This window comes from Chelon labrosus (genome assembly GCF_963514085.1).
Source record: "Chelon labrosus genome assembly, chromosome: 11".
In the NCBI taxonomy this organism is placed as follows: Eukaryota; Metazoa; Chordata; class Actinopteri; order Mugiliformes; family Mugilidae; genus Chelon; species Chelon labrosus.
Genome location: NC_140344.1, coordinates 21,823,253 through 21,840,622, shown reverse-complemented (window position 1 = coordinate 21,840,622; position 17,370 = coordinate 21,823,253). Strand labels below are relative to the sequence as shown.

Sequence of the window (17,370 nt, the reverse complement as noted above, 5' to 3'; positions counted from 1 at the left end):
TATATCTTTCTTTACTTTAAATGTTTTTTTTATAATCCATTACACAAACAAGCATTTGGTATGTTGACAATGACAACACAAGGGCATGGGGAAGTGAATCATCTGACAAATAAACACAGGCATTCACACAGTTTTCTTGGCAGTTCCCAAACACACAACTGAACCTTCAGGGACAATGCGGGATGGAGACAAATGGTAAATATTTTAGTTTGACTGGATCAAACTGCAGAGGAACTGAGAGGCATGGACTACACCTGACCTCCTCTTTGTCAATATTCTTATCTCTCAATTTAAGCATGAGAATTTAGCAACTGGAAGACAGATTACGTGAGTTGGCTCGAAGTGTGGATAGCTGGCCGATTACGTTTTTAAAGGTGAAATGAAGTTCTAGTTTGCTGGAACGAAAAAAAAAAAAAGGAGTAAATTAACTACCTTGATTTGAATTTATTTATTTATTGGAACATCTCCTATATGACATATTGTGGTTCCAGGAATGTCATATAACCAATTCAGGAGAAGAGGCAATTTGAGGGTCAAAGGCAGCAATAAAATCACCGTAAGGCTTTATCTCCCAAACTTGACTGTCCGCCTCCTTGTTAGCAGACAAAGAGATATCACCGTAATCAAGCTAAATCCTTAATTTAAGGGAAACAGACTAGAAAATGATAATAATAATAATAATGCATATATTATAAAAGTTCAAACAGCTGGCGTGCCCAGCGTCCAATGTTATGATGTGACAGTTTTCAGAAATGGCTTTCTCTATGGGATGCATATATTTGAGTCAAGTAAGAACCCTCCACTCAGAGGCGGAGGCAGTGAGAACCTAAATGTGCGGGTACCTCATACTGGAGGCGCAATCAAACATACACATTGTAAGATTATGCACTGCTCTTCCTGAGGCATATTGTAGCCTGTCCTGCATCGGGCCTCTATCAAATGAATGATGGACCGTATAACGTAGGGGCCATGGTGTGTCTATATTTAGGGAAACGATGTTTATAAAAACGGGTCTATCATGTAATAATATAAAGACAGAATCTTTGTTTAAAATGCATATAACACCTTTTAGTTCACCTGTAGCCCTTACAGCTGTAATATGAGGCACTTGTCTGTTGATGTTGGGAGGACTGTGCACGAATGAAATCTATCTTATACTATCCTGTATAACACAACTGTATATTTCTACAGCTTTTGTAATTCCAACCTGATGGATGACTGATAAATTATTTTGGATTCTGAAGTGTATGCATTTCTAAACAGATTCACCAAGAATCTGAAGTTTAGTTCTCCTAATTCATTTTTTTTTTTTTTACATGCACCTTACGCCATAGGAGTCTCTCTATGCACCAACTATAAAACTTTACATTGTTGTCTTTTTTAGAGATGTTTGCCTACATTGTTCTAACTTGTTTATTATAGTTATGCCCAACTGTTTTTACTTCCACATGCTGCATGTATACAAAAAAAAAAAAAGACTCTGCCAGTCCATTATAAAGTGCTGGATTTGAAATCTGACAGTTACCAACAATACTAGTTGGCACAAGAAAAGAGGAAGGACTAAGAAGATACCGTCCTCTCAGAAAATTTCTCCGTCATATCAGGGCAGGTGACTGAGGATGATACTTTTCAAATAAAAACTCTGTGTGTGTGTAAACCATTTTAAGGAACTGTGGGGAAAATGTTGTACAAACCCAAAAGATTGATTGGCATTTGTAAATCTTACAAAATGCAGGATTTTGCTCAAAATATGAAAGAAAACTAAGAGTACTGTCATGGGTTCTTTGGCAGTACAGCCCTGCTGCGTATACAGGAACATCAATACGAGGTTGGAGGGGTTGGTAACCCCCTTAAGGTCCTTGTAAGTTCATAGTGTGGGCTGGTGAACCCCGTCCTCCAGCCACACCTCCCGTTTTAAGGCCACTGGTGATAGATGCATTGTTTTAGTAGATCAAAGGTCGTGTCACTGATGGCTGAAAGGAGACCAGTGGGGTCAAGCAGGAGGTGGCCGCAGTGTCTCTAGCAATGACTGGACTGCAGGTAAAGACAGCACGGCTCTACCTATACTTCCTCCAGCGCGGTAGCAGGCATATCCCAGCACTCCCATCACGACGCCCTTTATGACCGTGCGTACCACCCAGCCAAAACGTGAGGGAGGTGCAACACTGAAGAGGACACAGGCAGAGAAATATAGTAGCAGTTAAATTATATAGTCACACAGTAGCTTATGGCTTATTGTGTCCAAACGTTATGACATACATACCTCATGATTTCATTAATGTCAAGCTGCTTCTCCCAGTTTCGTTCTATGCCGGGAACGTGACCCATACCTACGACTCCCACCACCACAGCAGGCACTTCTACAAAAAGAATAAGGAAATGTGCTTACAGGTTCCATGTCTATGAACTCAAATTCTCAGTTCTACATCACCATAAGTTTGAGAAAATCTCCATTTTAACATTTAAAAATCTTATCTGTTTGATTCATATAGTAGTTTATCCGCGCAAACATCTTTCTCTGCAGCCTCATAATGCATACAAACATATCAGTTAATAAAATGGAAACAACTGAGAGACAATCTTCTAGCGTTTCTGAATAGTAAAGTAAAAAAATTCACGTTAATGATGACTAAGCATTTCTGTGTTGCACTCTGAACCGCAATGTCATTGCTGGTGATTTTGCAACAGTTTGGCAACTCATTCAACTGTACAGTCCTTTTGTATCCTTTCCTTTTCCCATAAATATATGCAAGTCTGAGAAAAACAAGGCATTTGATTTAGTAAAGCGCACAAAACTGCATAATGGACTGACAAACCACTATACGATACACATGTGAATCAACCCATAAATGTTGTGTATATACTGTATATGTCAAGGCAAAAAGAAAGGGCCTACAATCTATACACTGATCTGGCTTAACATTATGACCACCTTTCTAATATTGTGTAGGTCTCCCTAGTTGCCTCCAAAACAGTTGTTACTCATCAGAGAATGGACATGGGCTTTCTGAGGGTGTCCTGTGGTGTCTGGTAACAGAATGTTGTTAGTTGGAACCTTTGAGTCCTTGAGTTGAGGGGAGGTGCCTCTGTGGATCAGGCTTGCTCCAGTGCATTCCACAGACACTTCATCAGTTTGAGATCTAGGGAATTTGGAGGCCGGGTCAAACCCTTGGGCTGTTTTTCCTGTTTTATTTGTTGTTCCTAAACCGTTTTTGTGTGTGTGTGCCCGTGCCAAGCTGCAACTTGCTGGGGATGGCTGTTGCCATCAAGGAGTGTCATTGCTATGAGGTGAGGGTGCCTGGTCTGATCTAGGTAGGTGCTACATGTCTAAGTAACATCCACATGAATGCCAGGTCCAAATATTTCCCAGTAGAACACATTGCATTGTAACAAGATGGTCAAAGTTATTTCTTCTCCTGTTAATGGTCATAATGTTATGCCTGACTGGTATATAATGATGCATTAAGTAAAACCAAAAAGGCATGTTGTTAGCTGCTTATTGAGCAGTGTAATACACACTCTGGGCATCAGGGGGGGCCTCCACACAGCGTGTAGCCTCGCGGAGCGTGTGCGTGAGGTAGATGTCTCTTTCAGCCACGATGGTTTGGTGGAGAGCAGGAAACTCGCCGATCATCTCTGACATGGTCTGCTCCAGCAGGTCCTTTTGTTTGCACTTCTCTACGTCTTCTTTACTGAAACGTGACAGTTTAACTGAAATCAGCTGGAGGCCAAGTAGGATGGAGAAGAAAAAGTGGCATTGGCAGACCTGTTGGGTGTTCAGGGTGGAACACTATCTATATATCAGATAATCATATAACAGTTTGAAGGTTCACTCTCAGAGATGCTGAAAGATGGACACATAATCACTTAATGCAGATAGCTTCCAGTCAAATACAATGAACATTGACATTTAAAAAAACTTGGCAGAGTTGTCTATGTCTGCGTATGTGTGTGGGCACGCGTTGCCTAGTTCTAAACAGAACGCACAGACTGACAGATAAATCATGATGCAGACTGTATACTGCAGCTGCATTTATCCCAGGCTAAAAGCAAAATGTCTGCTACTGCGTTCAAACATGTTGCAAATCCTTGGTTTGCTTTTAAGCATTTGCCAAAAACACTTTTTTTTTACTGAAAGGCATTTTCTGAACAACTGTTTTTCCTCCACATTTGTTATTATTCAAGGTTTTGGGTAGGTCAAATAGGAATGTGATTTAATCAGATGTCCTTTGTTTGTTAAGATGGATAGATAGATGCTTTAATAATCCCAAACCAGGAATTTTCACAGTTGCAGCAGCAATAACAAAAAAATAAACAATAAAATCTAAAAAAATAGTAAAAATTACCTGAAGTAAACTGCGCTATTGAATAATAGTTACCAGAAGAGAATCTTGTAACACCGTGTGAACAAAAGTTATCAAAGTAAGTTTATACCTGATTGGGTCTGACAGAAAGCAAAGACCCCAGGCCAGACGAGCCTTCTGCCACAGACTCAGAGCAGCAATGGCCCTCTTGAACGTCACAGGGATGGGCCTGTCCCCAAGCTGAAACTTACAAAATGGAACCCTTCCAGCCTGTAAGGAAAATAAAGAAAAGCTTCAGGAACAATAATAATAATTAAAAAAAAAAAGACAGAGAATAAAATAAAGACAACAAAACAAAATGTCTGTTGCTTTCTCGTATGATTTACCTCTTTGAAGGCTTCTCTAAACTCCCCTCCAGGTGCCATGCCCAGCTGCTCTGTGATGTGAGCTGAAACTTTGAGCAGGAGGATCTGCATCAGGCCAGACATAAGTCCATTCTGTGAAACAGAGGGAACAACTCAGCAGAAGCCTTCAGGGGTATATTTTTAGTATTTAGTTTTATGAAAATCAATAGACATCGTTCGTAAAACTTGCAAGATAAAACACGTAAGGGCACAACAGGCTAAAAGCCCTTACCCCACACTTAATCCTGCCTTTGCATCATACACCAGTGGTATTTATTCCCCCATTAAATATGATGCAATCCTCTTCCATACCAGAACAAGACCATTACTGCCTTACTCACAATATAGTCTAGTCTCACTGTCTTTGTTTCACTGTGACCCTTTCCACCTTTCTACATTCTTCCCCGTCTCTTTCTCCATTTTATCTGTTCTTGCAGTTTTTCACACCACCACCATCACCACTGTTACTTCCCACCACTCTGAAAGCCTGACCTGTTTGATGGCCTGCTGAACCTTATCCAGGTTGATGTCTTTGGCTTCCCTCAGAAGTGTGTTCTCATCCATCCTCAACATTGACACCCTGTAGTGGCACAACTCCACCACCACCACGTCTGGCTGCACAGCACGGATCGTCTGCATGAGAGGGAGCGAAAGAGCATTTGGTGTGTGTGAGATAAGAGACAGACACAGAGCAGAAGAAAAGACAGTGCAGGAGTGAAAGGAAGAGACAAATGAGCAGGGTGATGAGAGAAGTAAAGACAAAAGAAATCAATATGGAAGAAGGAAAACAAGGTTATAAGGCATCAACCTAATTACCATTCATGCAGGCAGGGTGACTCATTATCACTTGCGCTACGTTACAGCACTTCTCCACATTCACGGAATTACACACACTGATAATTCGCAGTTTATCACATTTTGAAATTGTCAAAGCGGCTTTCTGCACTCCTTATTTGTTCTCTTCCCCTCACTGACTCACCGTGGCTACGTCCTTTTTGCTGCTGTCACTGAAATGGGCAGTGCCCACCAGGTAAAGGATGCTGCCGTCGGGGGCAGTCAGGCGCGTCACCGTCTCCGGGAGCTCAGGAGATGACTGGCGCCTCTGGGCTCGAAACTGCCAAAGCATAGCCGTAGCTTCGCCATCCGCTAAACATGAAAGCAAAAATGTCTCACTATAACAAGATTTACTAAAAGATGAATGTATTTAAACTTTGAAGTAGTTTCCAAACGGTTATTGTAACACAAAAACAGCAATCTTAAGTTACTATCCTGCAACAATCAAACTTAAATAATAATATTAGGTCTGCTGCAAAAACTACTAGGTAAAAAAAAAATCAGCGTAACAATTACACAGCAAAAGCTAACTTTAAAATGAGGTTAAACGTTTTCTGACGAAACACAGTGTACACAATGAGAATAAACAACAGCTTACCGAGGCCTGGAGGTATACATGGTGGCAGTTCCTCTTCTGAGGGATCCTCTGATGGGCCAACTGACTCATCCTGCAACAACACATCAAAACCATAAACAACAGCCAAAAAAGGAAAAAAAATAAATAAATGTGGGAATGTTTTTCCCAGAACTGGGATAGGCTCCAGCACCCCCCGCAACCTTTCACAGGACAAGTGTTTACAGCACGCTATTTACAGATTACTCCTGTCAAAGTCTAGCCAGTCTGAGTATAATGTGGTAATTCCACATAACTTCGGATTGAGCAACATCTCAAGCAGGTTAGCCACAGACTAACATGTGTGCTTTTGAACACACAAGCTGCCCAGTGTGTACAGTTACCCTAGTTTGAACAGTTTGAACATCTGGAAAAACATCAGTCAAAATGAATAAATAAACTTTTTTTTTTTTGTCCCAAAACAAATACATGACAAATTGATGCCCACCTCTGAATTGTTGTCTTGGTCCATGTTTGAAGCACTGCGAGCTGTGTGAGACAGACAGACGGACAGTAGGTTTGAAGACAGTGGTTAATACCACACACCCAGCCGTGAGGCGTTCAATGACAGCTTGATACAATACGGCGTCAGTGACTGCTGACGTTGCTTTATGTGTAAAGGCAACAGCCGCCGACTAAAAATGCTGTAATGTTAGTGGGGAAAGTGGCGACTATCGCTTAAATACAGGAATAAATCCGACAAAGCCACTTTCAAATAAGAATTAGTACGCTTTTACAGCTAAAGGGGAAGCGACTGAGCAGCTACTTCCAGGTGTGAGACTGCAACACACTGAGTTACTGAGGGATCCTCGGTTTAGCTAGCTACCGGATAACACAGTATCCGACGGCTAACTCAAGCTAACGTAAGCTAGCAAGTCCGGTAGGAATTTTGTCAAATTACACGCCTCGAAATGGGATAATTTTATCAAACGTGCTTCCACTTTCAAATACAATATATCAGGAAATGTACACAGTAGTTGTCTAAAAACAAATACGTGTTACTTACCGGGTAAGCCAGCCCGTCTGTCAGTGTGCTCTTCGCTAGTACAGCAGCACGGCGCTCTGCTGAAACTGACAGCCGAGGTGCATTCTGGTACATGTAGTTATGGATTGACGGGACGCCCGTGTTCTTATTTTTATAAAGAATATGTTTTTAATTCGTGTTCGTTACAACATTTCACAAGTTACAATCAAAGTCTGGACTCACTTCTCCGTGCTTTTAGTGGCACTGAGGCTGTCGGAGGTTCAACAGCCCCAATGTGGAAAAAAAATCAACACAGAAAATCAGATATACACCATTCAGGCATAACATTATGACCACTTACAGGAGAAGTAAATAACATTGACCATCTTGTGACAATGCAACGTTCTGCAGGGAAACGTTTGGACCTGGCATTCGTGTGAATGTTACTTAGACATGTTTACCCCCATAGCAATGACACTCCCAGCAGGATGCAGCCTGACACAGGATTACACACAAAAACAGTTTGGGAACAATTAAAATTAAAACATGAAAAACAGCACGTGGTGTTGACCTGGCCTCCAAATTCACTAGATCCCAAACTGATCAAGTATCTGTGGGATGATCCACAGATACCCCTCCCCTCAACCCATAGGACACAAAGTTTTGGAGGCACAAAGAAAACCTACACAAGATTGGGTAGGTGGTCATAATGTTACACTTGATCGATGTAAGCAGAGCTGTTTTACAACATGCTCACACACATACACACACACTAGTGCTACTAGTCTTAAAGTGCTCTTGGATGCATTTAGTGTGCTTGAGTAGTCTAACAAGGGGAATTTTTAAACCAGCCTGTAGAGATGGATGAAAACGATGAAAATGGAAAACCTGTGTTCATTTTTAATGCCCTCGAAGAAAAGATGAATAATATGCATAGGTCTACCTATAATGTATGCAGGCTAACATCACTAATGTCTTCTACAGTGCATGTCATGTTGGTGTTTCCTTAATGAAGTTCCATGAAGTAATCATGTATGCCGCTGCAGGAGTATGCAAATGTAGAAGATGTGGTTGGCACCCATCCCCTTGTCCACTGACCTGTTCCCTGTGAAAAGGGCTAACGTGTACCTCATATGCTTAAAGTTTATTAAAAATGTTCCAACTATTCTAAATACTCATTCCTTTGTGTTATTTTTTGTTTTTTTTATTTGTTTATACAGAAAGAAATTTAGATTCTGTGACTTTTCATTAAAAGGTTTGCATTAAACCCTTTAGCTACTCATCAGTTCATTCACTTCACATTACAACACTCCCACAAGAAGCCAGCCGAATAGGTAATGTCATACACTTAACCAGTGAGTCCAGCTCCATTCATCGTAAGAGCTGCTGCTGAAGTATTCAGTAAGAACACACCAAGATGACTTAATTTTTTTTTTTTTTAAACAGCTATCTATTAGACACATCTGACAGTTTCCTCTTTGCGGTATTGCAGTTCCCTTTTGTCTCGCAAATCCACAGTTTCGGTGTAAAGTCTGCAGTCCCTTTATAAAATATGCCAAATTACCTACTGTTGATGACGTGCAAATATTGTCAAGTCAAGATCCGATACATGTTCCTAAGCAACGGTGAAATGGCGACATTATAAGCCGTGAAACGTGTGCCATATTTCTAAACACGCCACAAACACTGAGTCATATACAGTGTCTCTACATGTATAGCGTTCTGTGAAGTGCGATGCCGTAAGCGCATACATTATTGCCACAACTATATTGTGATCTTTTGCATATTAACTGTGCAGATCTCAACTAACTGTATTGCATGAGCTACCTTCCTACTTGGCTAATTGGGATAAAGGGACAAAGCGTTATCATGTGTTTAAAATACATTTTGCTTGAAGCTGTAATGCAGTCCTCTCTGCGGAAACGCATCGTTAAGGTGTCTGCTTTTTTTTTTTTTTTTTAATTATTGTTAGAAAGCTCAATCATCTTTCACTGCCGTTAATTCTGCCATTATGCCCTTTCAGTATAGCTGTTTGACCCTGCACTGTAGCACCCTGTTTAATTATATCACTGCTGGTTTCATTGGTTGGTGATTAGCTGAACACAGTCGTCCTGAGGCATGAATGTGACATCTTTTCCTGCAGTAATACACGAGCAAATACACACATTACGGTACTTTTATCCTCTCTGAATGTTCAGCTTTGCTTTTCTTCAACGATCACTGTCCTATTTCTGCTTGCCCGTCAGCCTAATCCACCCATCACAGCAGTGTGTGAGTTCGTTCAAAGAGTAGAGGTGGCCGTTGGTAGGAGGTGATAGACGTGGTGTTCATGTGAGTGCAGTGACAGGGGAAGGAAACTCAGTCTTCTTCTTCAACATTCTCCAGCAGCAATGAGCTCCCCGGGTCGCTCTGCCAGCCGGCTCCTTCTGTTTTCTTCATCCTCTTCTTCCTCAAAGAGAGTACGATGCATACTCAGCAGCTGGTGTGTGGGCGCTATGGTCAGTGGTGGCGGCTGAGATTCTGGGTTTTCCGTCGGGCCGAGAGGCTCTGTTTGCGGAGGGGAGGACTTGGGACTGAGGGCGTCCTCGCTGGAGGGAGGGTTGGGGCTCACTCCATTTACAAATGTAGTTGTGGGCAGCGTCACTGTAGAAAAGGCAGTGTTGGTTGATTCTGGAGAGCAAACCTTGGTTTCTGAAAATACAAGCACAGAATAAGGGGGAAAGGAAGAGAAAGTCAGAATTTCCAATGTAAAACACGGCCTCCACAGAAGAAAGCATAAATGATATACTTTATTTGAATCAAGTGGAATTAACTTAATGTGCCCTTGACTTAAGGGACAGTTGCGGGAATACACAATACACTGTATTGCTACAGTAAATGAAGAGTGTAAACGAGGCCTACCTGTAATTGCCCCAGACACATGAACAATAGTGTGCGTGCCTTCAATGAACACTGCATCCATGTTGTGCTCTGATGGTAGAGGTGCTACGATTGTCGCCTCCACCTTGGGCTTACGGATCGTCAACATGTATGGGTGGACGTCCAGAGAGAAGTTTCGTGCGTGCTTTTTCTCTATCACAGTTAAATCTACGATTAAAAAAAGGCAGAATATTACAGCAGCATGGCAGGTCCTCCATCCAAAGTAAACTTAAAACTCACTCCCTGGGTTCCTCTACCATCATTCGTCTGCACAATCTGCATCATTCACGCTTTCCTTCAACCTTTCTCATCCCATCCCCCTTAACCCTTTCCATCCCATTCCCTCAACGCTTTTCATCCAATCTTCACTAACCCTTTTCATCCCATCCCCTCCGACCCATTTTGTCCAATCCCATTATTTCCTTTTCATCCCATCCCCTCAACCCATTACATCCAATCCCCTCTGACCCTTTTCATCCCATCCCCTCGACCCTTTACATCCCATTCCCTCAACGCTTTTCCTCCCATCCCCTCCGACCCATTTTGTCCAATCCCATTATTCCCTTTTCATCCAGTCCCCTCAACCCTTTTAATCCAATCCCCTCTGACCCTTTTCATCCAATCCCCTCAACCCTTTTCATCCAATCCCCTCCGACCCTTTTCATCCCATCCCCTCGACCCTTTTTCATCCAATTCGTCCGACCCTTTTCATCCCATCCCCTCGACCCTTTACATCCCATCCCCTCGACCCTTCTCATCCAATCCCCTCTGACCCTTTTCATCCCATCCTCTTGACCCTTTTCATCCCATCCCCTCGACCCTTTACATACCTTCCGCTCAACCCTTCTCATCCAATCCCCTCTGACCCTTTTCATCCAGTCCCCTCAACCCTTTTCATCCAATCCCCTCTGACCCGTTTCATCCCATCCCCTCGACCCTTTTCATCCAATCCCGTCCGACCCTTTTCATCCCATCCCCTCGACCCTTTACATCCCATCACCTCGACCCTTCTCATCCAATCCCCGCTGACCATTTTCATCCAATCCTCTTGACCCTTTTCATCCCATCCCCTCGACCCTTTACATACCTTCCGCTCAACCCTTCTCATCCAATCCCCTCTGACCCTTTACATCCCATCCCCTCAACCCTTCTCATCCAATCCCCTCTGACCCTTTTCATCCAATCCCCTCAACCCTTTTCATCCAATCCCCTCTGACCCTTTTCATCCAATCCCCTCAACCCTTTTCATCCAATCCCCTCTGACCCTTTACATCCCATCCCCTCAACCCTTCTCATCCAATCCCCTCTGACCCTTTTCATCCCATCCTCTTGACCCTTTTCATCCCATCCCCTCGACCCTTTACATCCCTTCCGCTCAACCCTTCTCATCCAATCCCCTCTGACCCTTTTCATCCAGTCCCCTGAACCCTTTTCATCCAATCCCCTCTGACCCTTTTCATCCAATCCCCTCAACCCTTCTCATCCAATCCCCCCTGACCCTTTTCATCCAGTCCCCTCAACCCTTCTCATCCAATCCCCTCTGACCCTTTTCATCCCATCCTCTTGACCCTTTTCAACCCCTCCCCTCGACTCCTTTCATTATTCTATTCTATCTATACTATTCCATCCAGTCTACATATAAACTTCTTTTTGCATCAATAAAGACGTGGTCATTGTTAGTGAAAAACTTATAATAATATGGTCTATTATTCACAGTATAATAGCAAATAATGTATGATGCTAAAATTTTTTTTTCAGTTTTGTTAATACCTGCAATCGCAACACACAGTGTCAATATATTGATTATAATATTTAAAAATATATATATTGGAGAACTTTACATGAACGTTTTTTGTCTTCATATATCACAGACTCTGCCCACCTTTTGTTGAAGGATGTTGTGTGCCCTTGTTATCCAGAAGTGGCGCAATGAAGTTGTCTGCCACAGTTTTTCTTCTGAGTGGTTTGGGTTTTTCGGGCTTGGAGTTGTTTTCCAAGCGGGTCATGGTAAGGGGTTCCTTTACAATGGACAAAAAACAAAAACAGGTCATCATATCAAAGAATCAATGACAGTTCGAGCAGCCAGAGGCCGAGGTTAAAGCTGCATTGGTGTTCTACATGTTTGGGAAGTCCTAAATGAGAACCACTTCCTCTGCCTCTTCGATGTAAGAGGCTTTTATCAGGAGTTAATATTACTCTGCTGAAAGGATTTGTGCTCCAGTGAACAAGCTGTTAAGCATTATTTTCTTTCAAGTCGGTTTAGATTGTTAGTGCCTTACCTTGAATGGCTGAGGAAGAGGGTTTGAGCTTGGGATCCATTTAATTTTCTTGCGGGGCCGTTTAATGACCAGCGGCTCGCCAGGCATGTCTCCGAGCCGGAGATCAGAAGGATCCATATTGGGATCAATTGTCTGTATCCCAGAATCTCTCACAGTGGGTGTAGCATCATGGTTGGACTGTGCAAGTGCAGCCAACAGCTGCCTGACCACATTGTCATACATGAGGTCACTCTCATTGGTGATGAAGTCCAGCCGGTTGAGTGACTTGATGTGATCCCTGTTCTCATTGCAGAACATGGCCAGGATGTTAATATCACAGAACTGAGACTTCTGCCAGCGTCGCCGCGTTTTAATACCAACTTTATGCAGTTTGTCAAATACAAAGTTGGACTTCCGCACCACAAACAAGTGCAGCAAATTTATCAGGATGATGAGGTTCATGGTGCAGAGCAGAGATATATCCACAGCTGCCATGATGCGCTGCAGCTGCACAGCGGGAAGCTTACAGTTGACTTTGAGCTTCAGCTCTGGATAGCTGCTAATGTCTGGGGGCTCACCTAGCGCACAGGTGAACTCGTTCTGTCTTTGACGAGCGTAATAGGCGCTCAGGTAGGAAATGGGGATGGAACTGAAGCAGATTATAGCTAGGTGGCGTGCCAGGTAGATCTTAGCTAAAAAGTTACTCTGACCTCGTCTCTCCAAATACTTTTCGAACAGGTTCTGCTCGGGGCTCTTCTCCTTCTCTGCATTCTCTATGATCTCCCTCCTCTCCCGCTCAGTTATGCCAGGTCCTTTGGACTGGATTTGCTTCTCGATCTTTGGGGCTCGGCCCTCGGCAGCTCGATGGTAGCAGTTATCAATCTCTTGAAGCAGGAAGTTGAGCTCCGAAGTGAGCCGCGTAGAGGCGAGGAACTCCCACCCCAAAGCAGGAATGTACATGATTCCAGCGAAGGCCAGCAGGGCGTAGGGCAGGAACTTGTGCTCAAACAGTGAAGGCCAAAGGTGAGGCTCCACACCGGGTACAGCATCACGGAGCTCTGTCCAGCAGTAGCCTCTCGCGTACAGTGCCTGGTCTCGAGTGAAGTTGTGTGGTGTGTAACAGTATATAGACTCCTCTGAGGAAAATACAGAAAGAAATAATTAGTTAATAGACATTAGACTGCTGCAATGCTACATCCTGGGTCACATTTTTACTCATCTTTTCTACCAGTTAAAACATTTTATTCTCATTTTTTTTTTGTGCGTTAAAAATGGACCAAAATGCAGCAGATGTGTAAAACACGCATTTTCCATTATGGCTTTAATGCTTTTTTTTGGATTTGTTTTAAATTTTGCTTAAAATGTGGAGTAATTATATTCCATTAGATACAACTTCCAGTGATACATTTACATTTTCCAGGAAATGTTTCTATCTCATCCCTGCCTGCTCCACTTTAATAACAACTTTATCTCCGAGCATTTCTCAGACTCATTCATCTGTTCAGCACAAAGCTCAGTGTGTCACAATGCTCGCGTCGCTTTTTGAAATGATAGAATCCTCTTCCAGCCTCAGATAAAAGAAGCGAGGACAACCCCTTCCTGTCAGATGAGCTCTCTGTCACTTTCATGTCCGTTCTGTGCAAGTTTAAGTGGATCAGGGTTGCAGCAAATCTTAACACTGCGACATGTGTTATTATCAATCGTTAAACTGCTGTTTGGGGTGACGGCAGAAGGCGAGGCTGTCCCTGTGTCGAGGCGTACTGTACAAAGAAAGCTAACCTTGTCTGGACACCCACACTGTTTTGCTGCTAAAGTTAAATGCTTAGTCCCAGCTGGTTAGATGCGGCAGAGATCCTGACTCAGCAGTCAACTAACATCCCTCCTATCCATCACTTCCACTCTGCCTTTTAGCCAAACATATTCCTTGTGTCCCGAGCTGCAATCCATTCGCTCCCTCACATTTCCAGTCTTGCTTTCTCTGCTCTTTGGTCGCACTTCTAGACGTTTCCGCTCCTCTTATGCGTTGCTCCTCTTCCACGTTCTCTGCCACATATCCTACGTCCACTTCTACTGCAGTGATATACAACAAAAACTACATGTGTGACAAATGAATCTTGATGATCATTGTGTTGTATATGTGTATATTCCAAAAGCTTTGCCTCTGCTTCAAGGTGTACCTTGAACAAAAGTGCAAACAGCTGCTGTGTTCTTGCAGCTGTGGTAATGAACCCCCTCTAGTGGCTGAGCGTCTCACCTGCAAAGTTCCTTGTGAAGACGAGGGTGACCAGCAGAATGGGGATGATGACAGTCCCTATAGTAACCACACGATCAAAGGGCAGCTCCAGTTTGAGCTGCACCATGAGGCCGGCTAGTGCCCCGCCCCTCTCGTCCTGTGAGGAGCCCGGCAGGATGAGCTCCTTCAGCTTCTCGCCCGCGAGTAGAGCCGTGGCCATGTCTAAATTTTGATCGAGGATGTTCTGCATCCGGAAAGTGGAGAGAACTCACACTACAACCCCCCCACGTCTGTCCTAGAGGGGAGAACAGGAGAACGCTCCCTGCTGCACTTAAGTAGCCGTCAAAACGAGGTGATACTGCACGCAGGCAAACACACACAGGAATGTGTGGCCGGCTTCAGCCCCTGTCACCATGTGCGGGACAGTAGCGGCTCATATTGTGTGGTCTGTGCTCTCTAAGTCTCACGCTCTTCTACAGTTGCGTGCAGCTCTGCTGTTGCCGAAGAACAGACATAATGCTCAAAAGCACACTCCTCACTCGGCCTCCTCTGCGTGCACCTCTGTGTTCCCCCGTCCCAGTGGCCCCAGTCTACACTCTCTGTGCCAGGATGAGGAATGAGCTGAATTTAGGAGTTGTCCTTGCAATCCTCAGGGACAGCGACTGTTGGCTGAAGAGACGGTACATGAGCTTCGGTCAGGAGAAACTCTGACCAATCCTTTCCTGAAAGACAGATAGGTAAAGCGTAGACATTTCCGTCAAGGTACAGTGATTTGCGAGATGTTATTTTTGGAAATGTGCAATAAATAATTAGGGTGTTTCAAAAGGCCCGCAGAAGTGTTGTCCCACACACTTCCTCAGGAAAGCACTCTGTTCCCATCTATCTCCCTCAATAATGCAGTCATGTGGCTTCTAATCTTCCCTCTTTGACCAGTGAAGTGTGTGAAGGTGGCTGAGGGGGATTTTTGCCTTTGATTTAGCAAGGACACTAAAGGGCACGTTCAGTCTCTGGGGACTATGCTTGAATCTAATTAAAAACAGAATTTCCTCTTTTGGCAAAAGTTTTTTTTTAACAAGCTTAGTTTTTGGACGCTGTGCTATTTCAGAATTCATCTCTTACCCCTCTCTGGACTGCTGCTGGTCATTATCTCTGTGGAACATGTTCACACGAGGATGTCAGGTGAGACACTTGTCAGCAACCGTGGGATGTATAGTCTGAGTGTGTGTATGTGAGAGTGTGTGCATGCAATTATGCATATGCATGCACACGGTGGATCAACACTTGCATGCACATTTCAACTGAAGGTTACGTGAACGTCCTTCATGAGGATCGAGAATACATCCACGGTTCTCATCAACAATTCTCTTCTTCTTTCTCTATCACTACCGCTACCTTCGTCTCACTTTCCTCTCATTATGCAAAAACACAGCTTATCTAGAAAATCCTTAAAGAAGCCAAGCTCCCAATTCCAGGGCTGCAAAGTCTGTTGATTATATCTCTGTGATGGGGATCTGGAGACTGTGGTTTTAATAATAAAGGGGACAATTAGCCTACTCCAGTCTGCTTTTTAGTTCTCTCACATCCCTGGTGAGAAAAGAGAGAATAAAGAGAGAATTCCTTTGATATAATATCAGAGAACAATATTCAAGGTTGCATATTATCAGGCAAACATCCCAGAGTAACTTGGGTTACCCCTGAAAAAGGGAACAGGATGTCCCTTGTGGTGTACCTGGAAAAAAAAAAGGAATAATATACACACTACTGCTTCACACACCACCTGGTGACACCAACTTTAACTATATTCCCAAAGATTTGGAAAGATCTGAGGAGAAGTAAAGTTTGCATAATTTAAACTTAAAGGGACACTTCCTCGTTTTTTTGGACCTCAGCTGAGAGCCTGTCTGCGAGCCACTGGCACTGGTCCAGTCCGGCAGATTATGCCCCACGGTTGGGCCAAGCTATCAGTGTTTAGAGAGGGAATCCCACGCTCCTTGGCGACTACAGCATCCGGCCCGGCTATGAGCACTTCAGCCGGCTGCGAGAGAGACAGAGCTCCACAAAAGCTGGAGGAGAGGAGCTTCATCCATTCATTATTAATTAGATAATGGCTGAAGATGGAAGAACTTTTAGGATGGATAGGACACTTGCTCTCAGACGCTGGAGAAATCTGATCGCACAATTAGAACAGTCCAGTGATGGGTCAGAGGAAATACAGTGCATAACTCCAGAACAATACCCTCAAGTATCCTCAGTGTTTTGTCACTTTGGATTGTTAGCAAGTCCCTAAAGGGGACACCACAGGCACATTACGTTAGGATGAGACGACCACTGTGTCCTAGTTAGCTCGTGTTTGGTTTGGACGTCTCCTCACAGGTCTGAGAGCCCAGGACAGTGGGAGAATCGCGACCGGGATGACAGCACTTCCATCAGAGACATTGCATTGCAGCGAATCTCAGCTGCCTGCAGATGACACGCCGTTTCAGCACCTGAGGATCGGATAGCTCCCATAGCCAGCACCGAGACGAGCTTCTAAACATCAAGTGTAGCGATTCAACGTGTGTGTGTGTGTGTGTGAGAGAGAGAGGGAGAGCAGGTGTGTGTGATGATCGGTGTGTGTGAGAGAAGGTTCTCTGGGATGCTCAATACCTGCACCAGCGTGTCCACCTGTCCGCAGACTACCGCCACATTTCCTCCCGAGGAGCCATGTGCACGAAGTGGAGGGAAAGAATAATAAAACACACACTCACCGTGTCTCTCGCTGCATCTCCCGGCACGGTAAGAGTTAATCTGCAGTGCGGGCGAGAAGCAGCTACAGCATGTATCCGAGCACACCGGTTTGTT

General features: G+C 43.8%; 2 protein-coding genes across 2 annotated transcripts; both read right to left on the bottom strand.

Annotated features, from left to right (window-relative positions):
- Positions 1 to 7,221, bottom strand: trabd (TraB domain containing). The gene is made up of 10 exons (XM_084555305.1): positions 7,162 to 7,221; positions 6,604 to 6,644; positions 6,141 to 6,210; positions 5,688 to 5,854; positions 5,201 to 5,341; positions 4,691 to 4,801; positions 4,435 to 4,574; positions 3,520 to 3,692; positions 2,264 to 2,360; positions 1 to 2,165 (listed from the first exon to the last, which is right to left on the bottom strand). The coding sequence occupies exons 2-10, from the start codon at positions 6,625 to 6,627 to the stop codon at positions 1,994 to 1,996; spliced, it is 1,095 nt and encodes a 364-aa protein (XP_084411431.1). The 5' UTR covers positions 6,628 to 6,644; positions 7,162 to 7,221; the 3' UTR covers positions 1 to 1,993.
- A 107-nt stretch (positions 7,222 to 7,328) lies between these two features.
- panx2 (pannexin 2) lies at positions 7,329 to 17,370 on the bottom strand. The gene is made up of 6 exons (XM_084555303.1): positions 17,277 to 17,370; positions 14,551 to 15,251; positions 12,318 to 13,432; positions 11,921 to 12,056; positions 10,021 to 10,206; positions 7,329 to 9,810 (listed from the first exon to the last, which is right to left on the bottom strand). The coding sequence occupies exons 2-6, from the start codon at positions 14,777 to 14,779 to the stop codon at positions 9,491 to 9,493; spliced, it is 1,986 nt and encodes a 661-aa protein (XP_084411429.1). The 5' UTR covers positions 14,780 to 15,251; positions 17,277 to 17,370; the 3' UTR covers positions 7,329 to 9,490.